Below are 26,785 nucleotides of genomic sequence, written 5' to 3' on the forward strand. Positions count from 1 at the left end.
ATCCACACCTGTGGAGTAACGGTCAGCGCGTCTGGCCGCGAAACCAGGTGGCCCGGGTTCGAATCTCGGTTGGGGCAAGCGCTGTTCTTCAGTTGGTTCCCAAACAAAATATCAACAACGTGAGTAGGTTCCCCAATTTCAAATATCAACAACGGGAGTAGGTTCCAAGGCTGTATGGAAAGGTGATGTTTATCGATCACGTAGCAAAGTAGTGACAGTGTTCAAATATCAACAACGAGAATGAGGTAGTTGTTATTGCCTATAATGCCACCTATAATCGATCAGAACCGTGGCTCCATCTACGTTAAAATATAAATACCGATCGTAAGTTTTAGTGATTAGCAGAGTAGTGGCAGTGGAAGTACAGGGCAGCATGGATTTCACTACTATGTTCAATGAAAAGGAAAAGAAACTCTTAGTGGTCAACGATCATAAGTTCGGTTTTCAGAAAACATTATCTGGTGGTGTGGAAATATATACTTGTGTTAAAAGAGGACGTAAGTGTTTCGTGAAACTTTCTGATTCAGATATTATAATGAAATGCAACGTTGAACATAATAACGACACTTGTGATACTTCAACTTTAAATAAAATTATAAAGTTTTACCGTACCTACTACCGTAGACAGTAGTTGACAGCCCTAACTCTGTAGAAAGTAAGAAGGGAATTTTTTTTCTGGCGTGGTCTAATGCGGGAACCAATTGTAGTACACAGAAGAAATCAACCTGGAACCAATTCGAGTATAGATCTGGGACGAAGTGAGAACCAATTCACAGATTTGGGAACCAATTCCAGTACGCCCGGGGCAAGTTACCTGGTTGAGGTTTTTTCCGGGGTTTTCCCTCAACCCAATCCGAGCAAATGTTGGGTAACTTTCAGTGCTGGACCCCGGACTCATTTCACCGGCATTATCACTTTCATTTCATTCAGACGCTAAATAACCTTAGATGTTGATACAGCGTCGTAAAATAACTCAATAAAATAAATCCACCATAACCTTGAGCTGGAGCGGGTGATGCCATCTAGCGGTACACAGAATGGGAGAATTTGAGGCACGAATTGGCGGTCGTGCGGCAGGCGAGGCAGTGTAATTCGAAGCCCAGAATTCAATTTGTCATCATAAGCACGTTTGTGTTTAATAGTACTTATACTACGCTTTACGCTGAAACTCATAGAACCTGGTACATAACGTTTACAAAATTTGCAGCATTAGTTTGTATTTTTCAATAATAAACACACAACCAAATTCTGAAATACATGATACGTGCTCTTAATTTTGTATACGCTGTACTTGTTTTATTTTTCGTAATATCTCCGCAAGAAATGTGCACCAACCGCTGACACATCTGTACTAGTTAGTTATTTATACTCTTAGTAATAATAATAGTTTTATTTTCCCTGGCAGAGTTAAGGCCATCAGGCCTTCTCTTCCACTCAACCAGGATGAAATAACATACAAAAAAATACATACCGGTATACAAATATTAACTTAAAATAATAATAAACATAATTAAGTAAAAAAGAGAGATTGAATACATATACACAATCAGTATTAACTTTAAAATAACAATAATAAAAAATATATATAATAAAAAAGAGACGGAATACATAAGCACAAACAGGAAAATACAGTCTAGTATACAGTATTAACTAAAAAAAAAAGAATTAATACATATGAATATAATCTCACAACTAAAGGAATAGTAGAATTAGTATGATCAGCACAGCACGGGTTACATTGAGACAATGACAATTACCTAGATATAAGTGTTAATGGAAAAATAAAGTAATGACTGTGTAAAATAATAATAATAATAATAATAATAATAATAATAATAATAATAATAATAATAATAATAATAATAATAATAATAATAATAATAAATGATACCTAAAAAACTAATTCTTTGCATTTAAAATATATATCTAAACAACCTAATTTTAAACAACTGAGGACTAAGACTACCCCTGATTTCGAGCGGCAGCGAATTCCATGACCGGGCCATGGCTATTGAGAAAGAACTTGAGTACAGAGATGTCTGATGACGTGGAATTGATAGCAAAAGATTGTGCTGTGAACGTGTATTTCGATTATGATGTGAAGCTAGGAGAGTAAACCGAGAGACAAGGTAGTTGGGTGTGGAATCATGTATAAATCGATATAGCAGGCAAAGAGAATGTAATAAACGTCTATCTTGCAAGCGGAGCCAGGAGAGATGTAGAAAATATTCCGATATATGATCATGTCGGCGGATATTGAAAATAAATCGGACGCAGACATTATGTACACGTTGAAGTTTTTGAGAAAGTTCAGCACTTAGGTCGCTATATAAAACATCACAATAGTGGAAGTGAGGCATTACAAGAGTCTGTAGTCTAACGGAGCGAGTACATTGCAGAATATTCCATGCTTAAATTTTTTGAAATTTTGAAAACTTTCAACGCAGTCATAATCATAATAATTATCATCATCATAATCATCATCATTATCATCTAGTCCTTCTTGAAGCAATGAATTATTTTGCTGGTATCTTCTTAAGATTAAACATTCACAAGTAACGATATTCCCAGATCCTACCATCAGCATGGCATTGGGTCACCATCGCTTTAAACAACGCGGTACAGAGACAGGGCAAGACATATACAGGGTGTTAAAAAAGTATCCAATATTTTAGGATGTGCTAGTATGCATCAAAACAAGAAAAAATGTCTAATAAACTTGGGTCCTACAACACATATTTTTGAGATCTGAACATTTGTTTATAGGAGATGCTCAATGTGACGTCCATTCATGGCAATGCATTCCTCTGCCCTTCGGCGTAAGGAATCACGCACTCTTTGAAATGGACCTGGTTGTTCTTGATAACCAAAAGTCTAGGAGATTTAGATTTGAGAAACATGCAGGCCAAGGTGTGGGGCCTCTCCAGTCAATCCAGCGGGCCTGAAATGTCAGCATCAGGTGTTCACGCTCATTGCGGGAAAAAATGTGCTGGTGTGCCATCATGCATGAACCACATCTGTAGTCTTTGCTGACATGGCACATACTCCAGCAAGGTAGGCAATACGTTAACAAGAAAGTCCTGACAACGAGCCCCAGTTAATCTCTCTGGTACCACGTACGGTCCTTAATCTATCACCAAGAACGCATGCCCATACGTTGATTGAGAATCGGTGCTGATGCCTTGTTTCTTCAAGTGCATGGGGATTTTCATCAGCCCACACATGCTGATTACGAAAATTCACAACACCAGCTCTGCTGAACCTCCCTCATATCCGCAACCAGAGTTTTGTTTTCAGTATTCCTTGCGACGTATCATATTCCATGCCAGAGGTGTCAGCTACGATATGATTATCTGGTAGTCTGCTGTATTGTAGGGCAGAAAAATGCATTGCCATGAATGGACATGTACAATTTTATATAGCTCAACTGAAATACGTATATTTTATATTGACTTAATCTGTTTACTATGCATTGTATATTTTTGTTTAGCATAACTGATGAATTGTACCTATATGCTGTAAATTGAATAGTAGACTGTATAGGTCAACTGATGAATTGTTTAAGCTTATAAATTGAATTAATCTACTTTATATGAATTGTACAATTTTGTATAGCTTAACGAATCCTTCAAACAAAAAGAGGTGGGATATGATGGTAGAGACTGGATTAATCTTGCTCAGGATAGGGATCAATGGCGGGCTTATGTGAGGGCGGCAATGAACCTCCGGGTTCCTTAAAAGCCAATAAGTAAGTAAGTAACGAAAATAAGTTTGTAAATTGAAATAATATGATTGTATATGTTTGTATAGGTTGGGTGATGAATTTTATATGCTTTTAAAATGATTATTAGGCTGTATAGCTCTACTGATGAATTGTATATAGGCCTATTGTAAATTCAATGGTAGTCTGTATAGCTCAAATGATGAATTGTATATGCTGTAAATTGATTAGTAGTCTCTATAGTTCAACTGATGAATGATCGTTTGCGTTTGTAAATTTAATACTCTGATTGGCTATGTACTGTATATTTTTAGTAGAGCCATCGATATAGCTCAGTCGGCAGACTCGCTGGGCTGCTGATCCGGAGCTGCGTTCGGGCTTGGGTTGGATCCCCCATTTGGTCTCATTGAATGTTTTCTTCCGAGGTTTTCCCCAGCCGTGGGACTGAAGCCGGATGGTCTATGGCGAGTCCTCGGCATCACTCCATTTCACCCCTTTGATCTGATTACCTGGTTGGGTTTTTTTCGAGGTTTTCCCCAACCAAAAGGCAAATGCCGGGTAATCTTTTGGCGAATCCTCGGACCTCACCTCATCTCACTACATCTCGCCAAAATATTTAAAAAAATTACAGAAAGTTGTAAAAATTGTAGAAAATTACAACATTGTAAAAAATTGCAGAAAATTACAACATTGTAAAACTGTAAAAATTGTAAATTATTGTAAAAATTTGTAAAAATTGTAATTGTAATATTGTAAAATTTTTATTTGTTCCACATCTTAAAGCTTAATTGCTCACGTAAGATCTATGGAATATAATGAATGAATGAATGAATGAATGAATGAATGAATGAATGAATGAATGAATGAATGAATGGACGTCACATTGAGCACCTCCTATGAACAAGTGTTCAGATCTCAGAAAGTATGTGTTGTAGGACCCATGTTTATTTGACATTTTTTCTTATTTTGATGCATACTATTGTCGGACCATCGGATCTATGCCCCTTCTATGTCGTCGTTCTTGGAAAAGTTAACGCCTCTACTCACCCCATTCCATCCGTTTCTCTCCCACTACGTCAAACAGCAGGCCACGAACCTTGCCGAATAGGGATGTTGCCAAACTTCCGTTAAACATTGTCATGTCTCTTGAGTATTGCTTATAATACTGTAAGGTTAATTATTACTTATTCATAATTTAATTGAAGTAGGTCTAATGACGCTGATTGACTTATGCAAAATGCTATTACTTGCTTAATAATATTTCTTTCGCCACTCCGTGCTACAGTATTCATGTTGAGTTGACAACACTGGACTGCAAGTGCAAATAAACTGTCCCGCAAGAAGGCTCAAAATTGTGAGTAGTGGGGGAGAGAAAGGGAGAGGGATAGGAAAGAGAGAAGTAGGAATACAGGGAGAGAAATGAATTGCCGAGGCTGAAAAGGACTTAACCCTGCATTACTCAGGTGGGGTGTGGTAAACCCCGGTGCGTGTATTTCAACGAAAATCTAAGAGATGGAGCTAGTGTGTACTCTGTGCATTTGTATACTTTTCAATCACATCCAGAAGAGTTCACTTAAGAAATTGTTTAAGTGAACTAAGAATAGTATATTTAATTGCGTTTATCTGATTTCTGAAACTTGCGGAAAAATATATTAGTTATTTAAAATGGGGTTTGTGAAACCCCACCTGAGCAATGGTGAGAATATTTATAACATGAGTAACGCAGGGTTAAGATTCAGTTCGCATATCTTACGGGGGCACAGATCCGATGGTCGGACTATATCACCTCCTAAAATATTGGATTTTTTTTAACACTCTGTACTTAGCCCCTGAAAAAGGAGAAAATCTACACCTCTCTGCAGGGAATCGATCCCGGTTTCTCTGATCTGTTGCTGCATTCCCTACCACTGAGGACACAGCAGAGTCCTGCAAATCTCTATTGTATCCCATTTCGTAACGGTCATCAACCCCGAATCACTTGAGCATTGCCTGCTGCAGGTACCCAGGTGACAACCTATGCTGTCCACCCGGGTGTGGTGGCCACAGATCTGGGCCGGCACCTGGACACAACCATGTTCAAGGGCGTGTCGTGGATGTTCAGGAATGTGGGAAAACTGTTCATGAAGACTCCAGAGGAGGGTGCCCAGACCTCCATCTATTGCGCAGTTGACGAAAATGTCAAGAACGATTCTGGACTATATTACAGGTGAGTAAGAATGCCTCATAATCTTAACCCGATTTGTCCCCGCGTTGCCATATGGCAACTTTGAATATAAGCACACATAACTATTGTTTTTGAAATGATGAGTGGTTCGTTGGAGACTGTAATTGGTTTCCTCTACTGTCCATTGTTGTGTCAGTTGGTGTTATAACTTGGAAGTTATTACAGTGTGAATAAACTGAAGCGTAGAATTATGTCTGAAAGTGCTAATCAGGAATACATGTCAAGGTAAATATACATTTGTGCGAGATCGTGCGTATTTGCTTGTTTTCCGCACAGAACCAATACGCGGGAAGTGTGAAATACCACATTCAGTATTCCCAACGTAACACACATAACAATTTCCCTCTTCTTACCGCTTAAGAGCGACATTCATTTTACTGCTTTAGGCTTTTAACATATTATTTTTAGAGACGTTTAACATAGTAATAATTATAAATTGGAAACTTACCACTGCAATTTCACCTAAATTGCAATGTCAATTATTGTTTTTAAATATTTGCAAAAATTAAGTAAAGTCTACTACTCCACGAAACGTATTGCATTCCTGATACAAGTAACATTAAGGAAGCCGTGAAAAAATCAACGAGATTCCAGATGCCGATGTTATTACTGCAATATGTTATATAAATATTGTTAAAATATTAAAATTAAAAATAAATCATTACATAACCTTACCGTTTGTTTTAAGTTCGCATTTATAGACTGGGGGGGGGGGGAAGACAGACGTATATCACGGCCTGCTGGAGTATAGTAAACACAGAACACATTTTACAGCAACAATGTTGAAGAAAGATATTTTGGTGTTCCGAAGTTGGCGTCATTAAACAGAAACCAACATGGAGATTTCATTGCAACTAATTAGAAATTCGTCTTTCAGGTATGTAATAAACGATCTTCGCACAAAATAATGTACGATACACGAGCGGTATGTTTGTTTTCATGTTCTCGGAAATTAAAAAAGCTCAACTACGTTTCGCTTTTTCAATCTTTTCCTCGAACATGAAAACGTCAACATACCGCTCTTGTAACGTATATTACTATTTCATTACACTTATTATGATAACTGAATATATTTGTATATGTATTATGAAAATAGATAGTTATATGTCTCTTTTGGTCTAAAGACCTGATTTTTATGTTCTGTATATCAGATTATATTCAAGGTTATTTTTTTATGTTCCCATATGGCTACACCGGGTCATACTGTAGATTTCATGATGAACTATTTCTGTAATGAATACTACACTAACATTATTAGATTATAAGTTTTATTATGCTGCAAGAAGCTTTTTAAAGTTCGAAAACTATTATATTTTTGAGTATTATTTTTTTTATTCTTTGTTTATTGACTTTTTAGGGCTCTGTCACTAAAATTTGCCCTAGATTATTTGGAGGATATTTTATGAGATGATGACACACCCGAGACCGTCTACATACAACCGCCTTCATTAGAGGATGGAGCTGTGAGTGGGGAAGATGATCCAGATGAGGAAGAAAGTTGTATACCAGATAATGTATGTCCTGAGCAGTTAAAAGCAAATTGTGAAATTCTTATGCAAAGTGGCCGGCGTATTGATTCAATTGAGGAAACTGCAGAAAATCCAGACGAGAATGTGGACAATGATAATTAAATAGAAGATATTATTTTGGCCGAAATTTTAGAAAACTCAGATTTAAATATAGAGACAGAACTCTTGGAAGTTCCTACTTCTGAATATGATTGATGACTTTGATCCTGAAGTACAACAACTGCCATTTTCCTTCTTTTTGATAATTTATTCACAGGTTTTTCTGTGCTGGCTTATTTGAAATCTCGCAGATACACAGCAACAGGTACTAAGAGAGAAAACAGTTATTCGCGAAAAGTTGCACACTTTCTCAAAAGCCTGAGCTAAAGAAGAAACCTCGAGGCTACATCACGTCTGTCAAAATAAAAGATATTGACATACATGTAAAGTTGCCTCGTTTAATTATTAGGCAGCGGCATTCCTTTTAAGATTTGTAGGTCTTTATTGCATGCACCGATAATAGATAGATAGATAGATAGATAGATAGATAGATAGATAGATAGATAGATAGATAGATAGATAGATAGATAGATAGATAGATAGATAGATAGATAGATAGATAGATAGATAGATAGATAGATAGATAGATAGATAGATAGATAGACAGATAGACAGATAGATAGATAGATAGATAGATAGATAGATAGATAGATAGATAGATAGATAGATAGATAGATAGATAGATAGACAGACAGACAGACAGACAGATAGAACTTTATTGTCGATGGCATAATGTATGCATAGACATGGTCAAATATATACAATTACAATTTAATGTAAAATAAGTCAAATATAAAAAAAAAAAACATTATTCATTTCAACGGCCCATGCGTGCATCCTCAAGACTGAAGGGACACAATTTTATTAATTTCGTTTTTATATAATTCTTAAATTTCAGAGAATTTTTTGTATATTCGATGTCATCAGGCAAACTGTTGTATATTTTAATACCAAAGACCATATATGTTCTACTAGTGTTAATAATCTACTAGTGATAATAAAATGAAAATGCGACGTTGTCACGTCTTGTTTGTTGCTGCTATATATTAATATAACATGGATATGGTCTAGGCTTAATTGCTCAAAGCATGAGTTAATTTGAAGATTATTTATATTATTTAGATTATTTATTTTAAATTAATTATTTAAAGAAATAATTAAATGTTTCTCCATAAGGAAAACAGGAAAGTTTGACTTTTTGTAATAATTCTTTTATTGTTAAGGATTGGCCCTTATTGTAAGAACTATATATTTCACGGCGAATGTACTCACACGTAAAACCATCTACTTTGTTAAATTTTGTGACTTTGTGTCCACGCTTTTTAGGTATCTTAGGTCCCTTTTTTACAATTTTACTTACAGTATTTCTATTTAATTTAAGAATTTTAGATGTCTCCGAAATTTTTCCTTGACCTAAATTGTTTTTTAGAACATACGTGTGAGCATTGCACACAAACGTTTGACACTGCTTACATAATTTTGGTCTAGCTTTTGAATTTGAATTGTTATTTAACTCTGATATATTATTATTAACTTATTATTATTATTATTATTATTATTATTATTATTATTATTGTTATTATTAACATCGTCGTTATTGACGTTCATGGGTATCGGTTCCGACACTTCACTCGCTTCCCACGGCCTCCACATTTTTATTATACACTGAACTGTAATATAATTAATTTTCACTGTGAACTAGAACAAGACACACTGCTAAAATTTGCAACTCTGGTTTATACACTCCGCGTGGAGTATTGGAGCGGCCTTCAAAAGACTTGACGACAATGGACAGCGACATAATTAAAATTATTGAAACTACAAAGCTTCCGTCCTCTTTGACACCGCTAGCCTACTAATTGAACGTGGCTACTTCAACAAAGTGGGTGGATAATGCAGTCGTGACTATTGCATCAACATCGTATGGAAAGAACACCGTTTCAAAGGTACAACGGTACTCCAAAGAGCAAAGAAAGAAACTCAGTATTACTAGACCAAATGCAGTAGGGAAGTACAACAAGTACATGTGCGGTGTCGATCGCATGGACCAAAATATAAACCTGTACTGTGGTATCAACGAATCGTCGTTCAAAAGAATCGTAACGAATCGTCGTTCAAAAGAATAGTAAGGAATCGGCATGGTATCGTAACCCACGATTCTATTACAGTAAAACCCCGATTATCCATCACCCTATTAACCGATTGGTGGATTATCCTACTGTCTTTCTCGCTCGCAGAAAAAAATATGAAGTACTGTACCTTATATTAGTACGAATTTTTTCTAGAGTGTTTTTTATAAACCTATACCCTTACGCATTATGGCCTACTCTTCAAGTGGCCGTACTGTTTAACTTCTACGCAAAATGTCTTCTACAAGTGTCAAAAGAAAACATGTTGTATTACGGAAAAAAGTGCAAGTAATCGAGTGGTTTGGGAAAAGAGAAAATGTGGTTCATCTCACATCACATTACGAGAGAAGAATTACAACTGTGCATAATTTAGGATAATGAAAAATAAAATATAAACTGTATAAAATTTGTAAATCTACAACATGAGACCTCTACTATTCCTATCTTTCCACAGTCGTCATAAGGAGTTTCCTCGGCCATTAAAAACCCGTCGTTGAAAACCATACTTAAGTACAGTAAATAATGATTTAATAACCCACTTATCGGAAAATCAAACATGAATTGTAAAAAAAAAAAAAAAAAAAAAAAAAAAAAAAAAAAACAGACTTAAATTAGTGAACTTCTGATCCACTACCTAGCGTATTAAAAGAAAGACCATGGAGGAAATTTCGAAAATATTATGTACTTAGTTTATGGTACGGATTATCCGCTTTTTTCGATTACCGTTCACTCCACTCCCTTCATTACGACGGATAATAGAGGTTCTACTGTAGTTGTTTGATGTAACCTGTCAACGGACATTTCCGAACCATGTCGAATGCTCCCGAGCGAGAGTGAAATCAAAATATGTACTGCATTTGTTAAGTATGGAAAATAATGAACACAAACCTGAAATTTGCATAGTTAAATAGAGATGTAATGCAAAAAATGTACTTTATAATAAGGTTCAGTTGATAAATTATAAACCTCAGAGCATTAGATAAAATTATAAGAACCAGATATATTTAAAAAAAAAAATGAAGGTGAGGATTTATAAAACAATTATTAAACCTACGGTGACTTTTGGGAGCGAAACCTGGACTCTACCTGAACGAGCAATAACCATCTTAAATACGTGGGAAAGGAAAATTTTAAGAAAAATTTATGGCCCTATTTATGATAAGGGAGAGTGGAGAATTAGGACCAATTCTGAACTACAAAAACTATATAAAGATCCAAGTATTGTCACTGATATAAAAATTAGACGGCTGGAGTGGCTGGGCCACATTATCAGAATGGACAATAATAATATTCCTAAAAGATTACTAGATGCCACGCTAAGTGGTAAAAGAAGAGCAGGAAGACCTAAACTACGATGGTTGGATGATGTTCAGGATGATCTAGTTAAAGCAGGAATTAAGAGATGGAGACGGAGAGCCCTAGAGAGGGAAGATTGGGCGGCAATTCTTAAGGAGGTCAAGGCTAAACTAAAAGGGCTGTATGACCACAGATGATGATGATGATGATAAATTATAATCTAGAGACATTATCTTGGGTAATTTTGTAGACTAATGGAGGTCATACTGAATGGTTCCAGCCAATGAGAAAGAGACAATCCAATGTCTCGCCTCTTATGCCATCTATGCGAGAGATGTAGAACGTTTTTGTTCTACGCGTGGTTTGCAAAGGAAAGTGTCTTGCGACGATTCAAAAGAATAGTTGGAATCGCAGACTGGGAAGAATCGTGAACTCGTTGACGATTCAAAAGAATAGTTGGAATCGCAGACTGAGAAGAATCGTGAACAAATCGTTAGAATCGATTCGTAATGTGTGATTGAATCGTTGGAATCGACTTCTGAAAAAGAATCGTGTTGCCCAACTCTACTACACACATTATACTGACACAGGCACTTTGACAAACACTGATTGCTATTTACACTATTTACCTGGCACTTTCTCAACACTGACTTTACTATTTACAAAACTTATCTTACACTCTCAATAATACTGACTTTACTATTTACAATATCTTAACACTGGTTACGTTATATATTTACAATGACCGTCCCTAGTTCTTTCCACAAAACTCTGTTCTTTGCTGTCCTCGATCATTGTTTCCCCGCCTCTTTGGTAAACATGTCAGACCATCTGAGCCGTGGTCTTCCCTGTCCTCTCTTTCCGACGTAGGGGTCCCACATCGTGACTGCATGGGTCCATCTTGTCTGGTGTAGTCTCGCCGCATGTCCCCCCAGGTCCACTTCGTTGCCGTGGCTCGTTCTGCTGCGTCAGTAGTATTAGGTTACCAGTAATTTATTATGACGGATACGCAACAACGAAAGATGTTGAAAATGTGTGTGTGTGCTACGTGATTCGGATTTCGCATATTTCGGATAGATGACAGGACTGTAACTCATTTTCAAGTTGCACACCACTTCGGCGGGCCACGCTATGCATGACGTATACTGTGGAGAGTTATGTCGTGTACTAGGGTGAGTGTATGTGTGAGTGTAGTATAGGGAATGGGTGAGAATGACGATGATGAAGAAGAGGGAGAAGGGGAAACCCGGTGCCGGCACTTATCTTACACCTGTCGAATAGCACCAAGGGAGTCGCCAAGCTTAATGTCCCCGTCCGACGGACGAATTACTTGATAAAACAAAAGTTAAGAGGTGGAAAGATTGTATTTTATACCTTTCACGTGTTTCCGTTGCGAACGTAAGAAAGTTAATTGATATATTTTTTATCCCTTTTTCATTTCCCACATTTTAAAGGTGAAAGTAAACTGTCCCAGATTTTTACTTATTAAATATGGCAACCCTAATTATTTTTTATTATGGTTTATTTAACGACGCTCGCAACTGCGGAGGTTATATCAGCGTCGCCGGTGTGCCGGGATTTTGTCCTGCAGGAGTTCTTTTACATGCCAGTAAATCTCTGACATAAGCCTGTCGCATTTAAACACATTTAAATACCATCGACCTCGGCAACCTCGAGCATAGAAGGCCAGCGCTATACCAACTTCGCTACCGAGGCCGACAACCCTAATTATAAAACAATTTGACTTCAACACTTTATGTTCTTCACTGCACAAGAAGTTAAGTTTGTCACTCTATCTTTTATTTCACTATAAATATCTGGATCTTGTCGTGTTCACATAAAACTGTTTTGGTTGCGTAATTATTTTTTATCGGGAAGCTCAGCAACTAAACTAGGGATCCGATTGCAAGCTTGACAACCGCAAAACCACAGAGTGACCGTAGTGCAGAGTTTCAGATTTCCTTCATTAGTACAAGAGAATCAGGACATACGCATGGTGACGTCACTACATTATCTTGAATTATGTTGCAGGTGAAATCAGTCTAAAGCATTGTTGCCATATCAACTGATTAAGCAAGAGATTTCCTGTTTTTCCATTGAATCCACTGCTCTACTTCTTTTTTTGTCAAAAGTCCTAATTTCTCCTTCGTTTTTGGCATGCTGGAGTCATCTGGTTCTATGCCTGGATTTTAAATTTATTACATACTAGCCGTACCCGTGCGCTCCGCTGCACCCGTTAGAAATAAATATAAAGTAATTAAATAATTAAAATAGGACATTTGATCCCGGGAAGATTCGTGTTTGATAGAAGGATAAATCGTTTAATATGTTACTTAATTTAAATTGTATTTAAATAATTAAAATGCGATCATTTTGGTCCAGAGAGCACTCATTTGGTGCAATGACAATTCCTTTAACATGTTTCTTAATTTTTATTACATGCATCCATACTTTAATGAAGACTGACATATCATTTACATTTAATGTGTATACTTTATTTTACTTGCTATATGTTTCCATTGAATTATGATAATAACTTAATTTTAACCCTTGTTTTCTACGTATTCAGTAAATGGCGCTTGGGCCACTATGGTTCTGAACCCTAAAATAACTTAAATAACTTAAATTATATTATATTATATTATATTATATTATATTATATTATATTATATTATATTATATTATATAAAAATGTGTTGATAACGGATGTACACCGATAAGTAAGTTTTTAATTTGTTATGGGGGCTCTTGAATCTCAGGAGGAACAAATTTTATTTTACAACAGCGCAACATAATCTGCTTGGCTCATTACCCAATTTTTTTGCATTGCATTTAAGGCATATGTATTTTATGTATTTTAACACGATTCAATTGAGCATAGTTAAAATTTGGATTATAAAATAATGGAATGCTAAGCTAACATATTATTACTGCATACTAAATCAATACACTCTTCTGGTTCGTTAATTCTCTGAGATAAACATTATTTTAAGAAATACAGGAAACGAATACACAGAATAGCCTATCAAGTTTTCTGTGCATAAGAAGCTATTTTAATCTTACCTGTCCTCAATCCACTCAGAAGTTACTGTAATAACATTATAGCATTATGTCCATATAGAGAAACTACACTTTCCAATGGTGAAATAATAATTAATTACAGAAATCGGTTAATTTAGCTTCCGATATTACTTCATACAAATACAGAAACATTCCCTGTAGGCTATGATTCATAGCTTTCGATTGTTGTTGACCAAGGCCCCTTATAGACGAAGTCATTTGTTTTTTAATTCACTACACGGCCTTAGATGGCAGTTATTTTAATTTTGAAACTCATTTATCTCATTAAATATCAGTCCTATCAAACTTTTTCAAAGAATAAAACTTATCGGAAATGATTTTAAAGAAATCTTTGTTATGTAAAATTTTTCACAAAAATCAATAATAAGTGAGATATTTCGATTTATTTAATTCAGACCCCCTTATAACCCCCCTTTTAAGTAATGTATTTTGAATGCCATATAGCCTAAAATCTAAGTTACAACGAACTTAATTTATATTCCAATTTTCATCGAAATCGGTTCAGCCATTATCGCGTGAAAAGGTAACAAACATACATACAGACAGACATAAAAACAACAATTTCAAAAAAGCGATTTTCGGTTTCAGGGTGGTTAATTATATATGTTAGGACCAATTATTTTTGGAAAATCGAAAATTACCAGAAAAATTTCGGCTACAGATTTATTATTAGTATAGATTATATTATGTCACCATGCCTTACTTTTGAATCTTATACACAAGTCAAACAATGTTTTCATTTGTCTCCCCAATGAACTAGAATTAAGAATATTCTTCCAGCTCGTTGTGTCTCCCTGCTCATAACGCGTCTCCACGATGATGCTTAAAGAGCAAGAACACGTGAAACAGTGAGAGAGTAAAGTGTAGCTAATGGTATTTGTGCGAGATCGTGCGTATTTGCTTGTTTTCCGCACAGAACCAATACGCGGGAAGTGTGAAATACCACATTCAGTATTCCCAACGTAACACACATAACAATTTCCCTCTTCTTACCGCTTAAGCGCGACATTCATTTTACTGCTTTAGGCTTTTAACATATTATTTTTAGAGACGTTTAACATAGTAATAATTATAAATTGGAAACTTACCACTGCAATTTCACCTAAATTGCAATGTTAATTATTGTTTTTAAATATTTGCAAAAATTAAGTAAAGTCTACTACTCCTCGAAACTTATTGCATTCCTGATACAAGTGAAGAAATCAACAACATTTGAGATGCCGATGTTATTACTGCAATATGTTATATAAATAATATTGTTAAAATATTAAAATGAAAAATAAATCATTACATAACCTTACCGTTTGTTTTAAGTTCGCATTTATAGACTAGGGGGAAAAAAAGACAGATATATATCACGGCCTGCTGGAGTATAGTAAACACAGAAAACATTTTATAGCAACAATGTTGAAGAAAGATATTTTGGTTTTCCGAAGTTGCCGTCATTAAACAGAAACCAAGATGGAGATTTCATTGCAACTAATTAGAAATTCGTCTTTCAGGTATGTAATAAACGATCTTCGCACAAAATAATGTACGATACACGAGCGGTATGTTTGTTTTCATGTTCTCGGAAATTAAAAAAGCTCAACTACGTTTCGCTTTTTCAATCTTTTCCTCGACCATGAAAACGTCAACATACCGCTCTTGTAACGTATATTACTATTTTGTGTTACATATCATGCACAGTGATCTTTAAAAATGAGTGAAAGTGTCTCAGCAAGAAAGGAAAGTAAATACTCCTTCCTAGAATTATAAATCACAGTGGGAAAATTATGAACAGTTTAAATGGTAGTTATGCAAAAACAGGAAAAGAGATAATTTTTCATCTGTTATAATCGCAGCTTAATGCAGTATTGCTTTTAATATCATCTTTAAAATAAATCTCGTTCTATCGAAAATCGTTTGTCAATATACGAAAAACTCCTGATTAATACATTTTAATGCGAGATATTACTGTCAATGAGACATTACTGTGTAAAAACAAAATTGCGTGACTTATTTACATACGCTGAGTAAAGATGGCAATAGTAATAGGCCTATTTAGCAAAATTGTTCCATTTCATTGGTTAGTAATGTGCTATACAGTAGAACCTCTATTATCCGTGGTAATGAAGGGGATGGACTGAACGGTTGATCGAAAAAATCGGATAATCCGTACCATGAAAGATTTTGTAATTTCCTCCAGGGTCTTGTATTTAACTCGCTAGGTAGTGATCAGAAGTTCAGTAATTTAAGTCTGGTTGTCAACGACGGGTTCTTAAGGAGCAAGGAAGCCCTTTGCAATGACTGTCTCAGGAAAGATATGAATAAAGGAGGTCTCAGTTGTAACTCCAATCTCGTATTCTGCTGCGAGATGAGGCACAGTTTCTCTTTCTCAAACCATTCAATTATTTCCATTTTTTTTTTCGATACTTAGCACAACACGTTTTATGTTATCATCCGTGGAAGACATTTTATATACAAGTTATATTATAGAACGACAATTTGAACAGTAGGCAATGTTTTGTAACGATAAAGGCTTGTAATATCACTCTAGCAAAAACATATTATGTAGTACCTACTTGCACAAAACAGTACTTCATATAAGTTATTTATTTCTGAAGAAAAAGAAGAGCGAGAAATAGAAAGTCGGATAATCCGTCAATCGGTTAATAGGGTGACGGATAATCGGGGTTCTACTGTATAGTAATACAACAGTATCATCTTTCTTACAGTATACACTGTTTTGTAATTAGTATAATACGAAGAGAAAATTCATGTTTAATTAATCTACTGTAATCTCCTGTTTTTTTCGATGGTTTTCTCCTGACTTTCGTGAGTAGGTCGTGGCAACACTGGTCTAAAGTCCATTTGGTTTATGTTGGCACAGGAGTTTGGCGAGTTCTCGCTATCACAGATCACACCTCGCTATGATCATCTATGCACTGCCTTCTCACTTGCACGCAACGCAAGCACTTATAGTAAAAGAGTTTTCACGTTGCAGAAGAAAGCGATACGATATTATGATTGGGACTCAGACAAACTGATTCATGTAAAGTAGTTTTTTTTTTTTTTTTTTTTTTTTTTTAGTCTAAAGAGCCTCACTTTGTATTTCTCGTATATAGGGCTTTCATTTCAAAACTTCCCAGACTAAATAATTATTTAAATTGAATTCAAGTTCAACAAAAAAACACATCAATTTAGTTATCAACGTGCATAGTGGTAAAATAACAAAATTTAGCGATTTATGTTTCGAATCTAAGGCCCGTTACACACTTGAAGAGATCTCGCTAGCGAGAAATGTATTGCGAGAAAGAGGCGAAGAGCCTTCCACCACACACTTGGCGAGTTCTCGCTATCACAGATCACACCTCGCTATGATCATCTATGCACTGCCTTCATGCAGAAAGCATTTTTCTGATTATAGTAATGACTCGTTGGGGGAAACATTACAGGTTATGTATAGTTGCCTCGTTTAATTATTAGGCAGCGGCATTCCTTTTAAGATTTGTAGGTCTTTATTGCATGCACCGATAATAAAATGAAAATGCGACGTTGTCACGTCTTGTTTGTTGCTGCTATATATTAATGTAACATGGATATGGGCTAGGCTTAATTGCTCAAAGCATGAGTTAATTTGAAGATTATTTATATTATTTAGATTATTTATTTTAAATTAATTATTTAAAGAACTGTAATATAATTAATTTTCACTGTGAACTAGAACAAGAAACACTGCTAAAATTTGCAACTCTGGTTTATACACTCCGCGTGGAGTATTGGAGCGGCCTTCAAAAGACTTGACGACGACAATGGACAGCGCTACATAATTAAAATTATTGAAACTACAAAGCTTCCGTCCTCTTTGACACCGCTAGCCTACTAATTGAACGTGGCTACTTTATTTACGTATATTGTCGTACTTAAATATATAACCTGTAAGTATATTGTCGTACTTTACAAAATATGCACGAACGCTACTAGGTTGATTCTGAATCTTCAGATGATGAGGAAATGGAGTTATATGAACATATTTTGTTAATGAAAAGAAAAAGTAGCCCTAAAATTAAAGCCAGAAATATCTGGAAATCGCATTTTATCTCACGAAGATAAGGGCGAGTTTCCGTCACTGATTTCGATTTGGATGATGAAACGTTTAGGCGATATTTGAGGTTGAACAGACCTCAGTTTTTTGCCATTCATGATATGATAGAGCATACCTGCACAAACAGCGCTCAACGAGCGCGCGCGCTCCTTCGGAGCGGGAGAGCTGTGTTTACCGCTCGCCGACACGGAGAGAAAGATACGTCAGAGTGACATAGACTTGCTATAGGTAGAGGAGAGGGAAATAACCACTCAGTTATCTAGTGGAGTGCAGTGTGTAGGCCTATTCTCAGTAACTGTTTCACGTTGCTTACCTACTGCTACAGTACAGTATGGAGGAATCTAAAAGACGGAACATAACATTTAACATTTAACGATTTACAGCTCGAATTTATTGATCTTCAATGTGACCTAAGGGCTAAAAATCGTTTGAATAATACTACTAGCCTCGTTGAGTTTTACAAGACTAAACATTAGCAATAATATCCACGACTACACAGGCTGGCTGTGAAAATGATTGCTATGTTTGGCTTAACATTTATATTTGTGAGTCGAGCAAATGCTGGGTAACTTTCAGTGTTGGACCCCGGACTCATTTCACCGCCATTATCACCTTCATTTCATTCAGTCGCTAAATAACCTAGATGTTGATACAGCATCGTAAAATAACCCAATAAAATAAAAAAATAAAAATAAAAAAAATATATTTGTGAGCAACTGTTTTCTATAATCAACTTTAATAAAGGCAGACATCGAACATCTGTAACTGATGTTCCATTACGATCAGTAGGCTACTGTTCCTTTCAGCTGCCAACAGCACAAAACCTCATTTTGATGTACTGATAAATAAAAATATAACAAAATGATGTTGTACATATAAGTAGCTATAGAATTTCTATTATTTCTGTAAAATAAATATTTCTTTATTAATTAATAATAGTCCAAGATAATTTTGCAAACACTGAACGGGAATTCATTTCATAAACACTCTTACTAGTACTGTATTTCCTTTTGTGTATATTTTGTACGAGATCACCCCTTCTTCCAGTCCACCCTTATACAGAGCGCAGCTAATATCTGCATTCCGCTCATGAGCTGTGAGCCGGCTCGGAGAGCGCAAACCTTGTGTAGGCTTGTGATAGAGGATTCATTGCTATGTTCTGATTAAAATTATGTAAACTGTTAAGACATATGTAGATACATTATTTCAAGTGTTATAATTAATACTATTAAAGTCCACACCTGTGGTCAGCGCTTGTGGCCGCGAAACCAGGTGGCCCGACTTCGAATCCCGGTCGGGGCAAGTTACTTGGTTGAGGTTTTTTCCGGGGTTTTCTCTCAACCCAATACGAGCAAATGCTGGGTAACTTTCGGTGCTGGACCCCGGGCTCATTTCACCGGCATTATCACCTTCATATCATTCAGACGCCAAATAACCTAGATGTTGATACAGCGTCGTAAAATAACCCAATAAAAATATTATTAAATCTCACCAAAATAAAATATAGCCCTATTTATTTTCAGATCATCTGACATTTGTCTGCAGATTTCTTCTTTAAGTTTCGTGTTTTATAGTTATCATGTAACTATAATATCGTGTATCATATAAATAGGCCTACGGGTGACATCGTACAAATTCGATAAGTTTCTGACTGCATAAGCCATCTTTCCTCATTACCAATAAAAACAACATCGCTACCTGTGATATTACTTCTTCATCTTTTTCTACATTCAACCGTTAAAAAGAGTATGAATATCAAACATCTTTGATAAATGTGTCAAGAAAATTCGCTGAGCTACCGATTTCAGCGAGAAACTCGCTCGAGGTTTTCGCCTCGAACGAGAATCTCTTCCAGTGTGTGGACGTCCATTTGAATCCATGTTATCAATCTTTGAATTCTCTCGCAACACATTTCTCGCTAGCGAGATCTCTTCAAGTGTGTAACGGGCCTTAAAATGCGATGCTTCAAAGTCAAGCATGCAGAATAGACACTAAATATAGCAGAACGTGCTGAAGTTCAAAGGAATGACGCAATTTGAGACAGAAAGTACCAAGAAAGTCCATCAGTAGCCACGGATACATTGAGGAGAATGCCCAGCAGAGGTTCGTTGATCCAAAGGATGATGTAACTATTGCACTTAAAGCTTAAGAGATGTATCCCTGAAGTCCTTACAGCGATATGACATGGTGCAAAGTGTTCTTGACCCTGAAAAAGCGGGAATTCTTAGCTTTAGCAGAAAGCATGACAAGTACGCTGAGGAATTTATCAGTCAGGACAAACGGTTCTGTAAACAAATAACGATATGTATGGCCAGTTATCCGAGACGATATTCAAAATGACTATCCGTTATCGCCAGACATGCCCTGAACTTTTCTCGATATGTGGAGGGTTGAAAGATTAGTTTAAGAGGATGAGATAGGCTACGAGAATATGTGGGAGGTAGAGTTGAATATACAGTACCAACATAGTGGTTGAAGTAAAAGTTATCTTAGGTTGTGGAGAAATTGTAAGGCATAGAGTATATTCTTATTTTATTTGTTCATATTTTGATGTATTGTATTGCGCAATTGTGAAACTTCGATAACCTTCCACACTACAGTAACGTAAAAACGTACTTGTATAATTGAAAATAACCTCCGAATTGTAACACTCCACTCTAGAGTCACGATGTGATCTCTGCCAAAATTATATAGCCTACTTAATAGGTAACAGTTTCGTATAGTACACAACACTCCATACTGAATAATTGGCAAAGCAACATCTGTAGCACGACTTGTGGCTCGTGGACCATCCCAAACTCCGACCTACACCCCTCAAAGTGCGAGTCATTATATACTCGGTCAGTCATGGCCTACTGTTATAATAAAAACAATTAACAGGAGATATGTCAGCCATAAAAACCTCATAAAAATACCAGATTAAACGATTAATTAATTTTAATAATTGAAATTCGATCATTCGGTTCAGGAAGCATCCGTTTTTATACAAAAATAATTCGTTTGACATGTTTCTAAATTAGTCCTGAATGCATTATTTAATGAATTACACCAAAACAATGTGAATATAGCGTGGATTTTGCACGAACATAATTTTTTGTGTTGGCCTCATTGTGGATCATTGTTTGCGTAAGTAAAAACAAATGAAAATTAACATGGCACATAAACATTGTTTTAGGAAAAACAGGAAACGAATATGTAAGTAATAAAAAATGTGTTATTGAGTGTAAAGCTATTTTATCTCTCACTTTCATTTGATTATGAAATAATGTAATGCCGATTTATTTTATTTTTTTTTATTTATTTATTATTTTGCTAATAATTGTAACATAAATTATAAAATATACAGATAAACTTTAGCTCGCCCCTGAAAGAGTAGAACTCGTGCTCAGGGGCGGATTCTTGAATTGAAATTAATAATTATACAATACAATTATAATTAATAATTGTACAATACAATTTGCAATTATAGTATATAAATTTAAATTTACAATTTTTCAATTTTTATAAAATCCATACATAACTTTTTAAATTTAATACTAGAACTATTAGAATTGACAAGATTAGGATATTTAAATATAAATTTGTTATATATTCTTGGGCCTAAATTACTACTATGATTAAATACTGTAACAGTGTTGCATTTTGGTTCAAACAATCTTAAAGAATTCATACCTTTTGTTTCATAACTATGAGAGTAGAATTCAAAATCATTTCGATTTTTATGTATGAATTTTATTAATACAATGTAATAAATTTGTCTTACGTTAAGTACATTAAAGTCTATAAACAAATTTTGAGATGGAAAATCAGTAGGTTTATGAAGACATATTTTAATTATTTTCTTCTGTAATAAATAAAGTGGATTAAAATTGGATTTAAATGAGCTACCCCATCCTATAATTCCATACATAATTACCGATTGAAATAAAGTTAAATATATTGTATGTAATAAACTTATTGACAAGTAATTCCTCAATAAAACAAAATAATATACTATTTTACGTAATTTATTACAAAGGTAATTAATGTGTTGGTTCCATTTTAAATGATTATCGAAAATTATGCCTAAATACTTAACTTCAGAGGACTCTTTAATAATTGGACATTTACATTGTATAAGACAACAATCAGAATTATTTAATTTAATACTTAATATAGATGTAGGAGGTTTGTTACATTTTTCAGCTAATGAGAATGGAATAATGATGGTTTTATTTTCGTTGATAGAAAGATAATTTATGTCAAACCATTTTAGATTAGACATCAATTTATTAGTCGCATGTAGGCCGCATGGATGGGTACATTGTAGTACCCGGAATTGAATGGTATGCATGTCCTAAGGCCCCCGCACTATAGATTTCCCTCTTTGCTGACTCCGAACTCCTCTACAGCCTGCAGAACCCTTTTACTTTTCCACGTAGACATCGCTGCGGTCCCTCAACCTACTATGAGCACGGGGGAAGAGTATACGGTACATAGCACTACCACCAGCAACTAATGACCGCATACCACGGAGTTAAGTTCGGTGGCTACCCGCAGCCGACTTTACATCGGAGCAAACTCGAAATATGGGAAAGAGAAGCCAGCAATTCTGCCTCAAATGGTTGAGGAAAAAACTTGGAAGAAACCTGAACCAGGTAGCTGTTCCAACCAGGATTTGAAGTAGAGCCTGCTTGTTTCACGGTCAGACATGCTAACTGTTACTGCACAGCGGTGGACAGAAATCAGACATGAGTCCCATGTGTGGTGTTGGATAATACTAAGTTTCAATTCGCTGCGCCCCAGTATTCACAGACGGCATAAAGTTTCCGTCCTGGACATGTGATTTATTATTATTATTATTATTATTATTATTATTATTATTATTATTAGTATTATTATTATTATTACCACCACTATCAACATAATATTCATAATAGTTATTTTCTCAGCAACTGCCGGAAGTGCATGCCGTCACCCAAAGCCAGAGACCGCAGCTTGGCCAGAAAGCTGTGGGAAGTGAGTGCGCGCCTCGTGGGATTGGGCGATTGGGATCCATTTTCCGCATCAGACACAAAGAAATGTATCTGTCTTCTGTCTTCATCACTTTGAAACCAAGATGTAAACAGTTAACAAGGAACAACTTGATACAAGTAAACTGTAGCCTAGTGTAAGCCTATAGGAAGTAAATAAGGAACAGTTGCATTATAGGGGCCACCCATCACACTACCACAGTCTACTATATACAGTCACGAAGCTTGGGGTGATTTTATGCATTTGTCGCGATAGTTGCTAGCCGCTTGGAGCGCTGTGAATACTAGGAACAATAGACTGTGCCACAGCCATCGTGATCTAATACAGGCCGTAAGGCAGACCGTGTACCTCGCTTAACCTGATCACGAAGGGCGGCGTTTCAACCATATAAATTAGTTGGAATGCATAAACAGTAACATATGTTTCTCTAAAATGTAGTGTATTTCCATTAATAAAATTTAAAACAATGATTATGAGACACTTCAGACATAATTCACTTGCGAGTTAAAATGTAGGCCTAATATTATTTATGGTGTGTAAATTACGTTGTTCATATGTGTAATACCTGCCTTTATTTCGATTAAATATTGTGAAATTCTTGTACATTCATTTATGCACGATTCAATAATTTTCAATTGCACCGCACGGATATTTAGATATGTTGAAATTATAGGTTATGTTTACTGTACTAGTTGCCCCTTTCTGTCTAAATTTAGTGACCTCCAATGCCTTGACATTCATATGAAAATTATAGGTTATGTTTACTATATTTAACTTAGCCTATATTCGTAAATTCGCAATCATACATTATAATTAAGCATAATGTCATGTATGATACCCCGGACATTCAATTTGTATTTTAATACTACAATTGAGTACTGAATTATTGTATTTATCTACTACTTAAGAGACGAAGTAACACAATTGTACGTACATTAATTTCATAGGAGTGGTATGGTAAATGTTTTGTCTAAAATTAAGGAAGGTAGATGTGCTAAATTGAAATCACGATATAAATTCTTTTTATTAAACCTCAAAATAGCTTCCATTGTAACTTGAAATGTTGACGCGAACAGATTATGTTAACATGTAAAAACACAGTTTTGTAATTATTTCTGCAACATATTATACAACAAGAAGTAAACGGAACTTATGGACACATTACACTAAATAAAGCTTAGCAATGATGAGCAATAAAGTTATAATATTTAACTGAGCCCCATACACTGAAATAGAAAACCCGAACAAACGTTACGGCCTGATCGAAAAAGCATTGATTGTGGCGTATTTCGCATTTTTGTGAAAAGCTATGTAAACTGTGAAATGTTCGTTATCGATATAATAACTGTAAATGGCTAAAATAGAATAATTTGAATAATAATATGGGACAAGGAGACGTTTGTAGTACTATAAATTGTAAGCAAAATATGTTACAGTTATTCTTCTTCCGAAAGATCCAGGAAGGTGAGTTTATAGAATATAATATATATTTTATGAAAATAATATGTAAACCTTATGTATTTCATATTTCAATAGTGGAAGGAAGGTGTTAATTTTTTCAAAAGAACACGATATCGAAAGTACAATACATTTTATGGTCTGCTAGGTAAAGAGTGTGTGATGAGGCGATAGTAGCGATCCTGGTGGTGAGCAACTACCTATGGATGCGTATTTCAACTGTCTATGTTTGCATATTTAGTAAGTATTAAGCTTCGTGACTGTATATACTAGACTGTGACACGACGCAAAAAGATCAGCGGAAGTAATGTTTCGAATATCGTTTTTCGCATTCGATATTCGATAAGCATTAAATGCTACGAAATTAAAAAATTAATTTTATATCTATTGTAACCACTGCGGAAAGATACTTATTGTATGAATAAATTGTCTAAATTTCGGCCTTCATGATGTATCAACAATGCTTTCGTGCTTTTTTTTTCCACGGCCTCGTGAAAGTCTATGTTGACTACAACGTAAAGGAGAAGCGAAGCGAGCATCAAGTCGGCCGTGCTACAACAGACAATAATAAGGAACAATTAATTTTATTAATTTGTAAAAGTAGATTTTTATTGTACCTTGTGTATCAGGGTTTATTAAATTGTATTTGAACCTGTTTGAAGTAGAAATAATAAATGTACTATTACGGCTGCTATTACGATAAATGGTAGTAGGAAGTGAAATGTGAAGAATCGATTTAGTGTGGCATTATCTACAGCGAAACCACCTCATACTCATTGAACTAAATCAATTCCTAAATACAATTGACTGTAGAAGATTGCATTTAATATTATACATGAATGTTTGATCGTATATAATTTTATTTTTTATTTTTTAATTAATTTAACATCCACTTGTCCGATTTTAATGTAGCCTATGTTCTTCTCCTGGTTATGAAGGTTAAATGTGCAAACTTTGGCAAATATCGGTCAAAGCGTGTAGATTTGTATAGAGTACATACATTACTTACATACATACATACAGTGAAACCTCTCCTTACGGACACCCCCAAGATACGGACACTCCTCATATACGGACAGATTTTATGTCCCAACTGAAATAATATAGAAATAATGATAAAATAAACTCTCATTTACGGACACACTCGGACACGGACAGCTGTTTCACAGTCCTAAAGCTTGCTTTACCTCCTGATTGCGGACAGAACTTGGATTTCAAGACCTAATGTGTTACAAAAATGAAAAATTTAGTTTTGAGAATATATCAGAAATTCCTTAACATGAAACATAACATAAGGGTCTCATAGGCTACCACAATCCCAGCCAGCTACTCCTTGTTAGCTGGAAGCGGGTGGATAAACAAAGTCATAAAGTTTAACCTGTCTGATAGGTCCAAGGTTTCTGCGATCGTGAAATTGTATTCGACACATGATAGGGTTAGTGGGATTATTCTCTTCACTTCAATCAGTTGTTCTGTTTCGAGAGACATGGCACCTGAACGTAAAGGTTAAGTTGAAAACTGTAAATTACAGTACTGCATAGCTGTAGACTAGAATAAAATTGCATGGCACAGTACTGTATTTTCCTTTTTCGGTCTTATCTACTGTAGTTCAAAGTTAAAAAGAATTTACTATAGTATGCTGTATTTAGAATTAAACTACAGTAATACATTTCATTTAAAGCTTGAAGGGATACATAATGCATAATATAAATTTACTGTTAGATTGGGGAGCGTCCCTCCCAATAAAGGACATCTCCCAGATGCGGACAGATTATTACGTAAATGAGAGGTTTCACTGTATATACATACATAGCCATATAGACTTTTATATATAAGATTTTGTCTTAAAAAGGTAAAGTAAAATAAATGGAAAAAAATTAAATATACATTTATAATAACATATTAAATAAAATTATTTATTAATTACACAAGTAGGCCTGCAAAATAACATTACATTTTGAGTTTATGGTTTTCTTGTTTTTATGTCTTTTTCTTCCTTATGCATCATCACTATTGTTGCTAGAGTCATCTTCAACATTGTGTGATGATGTCCTGGCTTTATTCAGCATTGAGTTCAGCCAACTTTGGCCATCTTCATCTAAAAACTGTAAGAGGTCTCCCAAGTCCTTCGCCTTGGAGAATTTCAAAGGCACTGGGTTCATTTGTGTTGGACTCAAAAGTTTCAGCTGCGACACTTCCATTCCCGCC

General features: G+C 35.3%; 1 protein-coding gene across 2 annotated transcripts in view; it reads left to right on the forward strand.

Moving 5' to 3' along the window:
• Positions 1-26,512, forward strand: part of LOC138693304 (retinol dehydrogenase 13-like) — a 54,260-nt gene extending 27,748 nt beyond the window's left edge. Inside the window, exons 6-7 of one of the 2 annotated variants that reach the window (XM_069817177.1) lie at positions 5,720-5,927; positions 23,038-26,512. In XM_069817177.1, coding sequence (XP_069673278.1) covers positions 5,720-5,927; positions 23,038-23,197 — 368 coding nt within the window. In that variant the 3' untranslated portion in view covers positions 23,198-26,512. Of the gene's footprint in view, positions 1-5,719; positions 5,928-7,302; positions 7,970-23,037 lie in introns of those variants that run through there. The other variant, XM_069817178.1, reaches the window with a different exon arrangement.
• Positions 26,513-26,785: the final 273 nt, after the last annotated feature.

Source organism: Periplaneta americana, chromosome 17 (genome assembly GCF_040183065.1).
Source record: "Periplaneta americana isolate PAMFEO1 chromosome 17, P.americana_PAMFEO1_priV1, whole genome shotgun sequence".
Lineage (NCBI taxonomy): Eukaryota > Metazoa > Arthropoda > Insecta > Blattodea > Blattidae > Periplaneta > Periplaneta americana.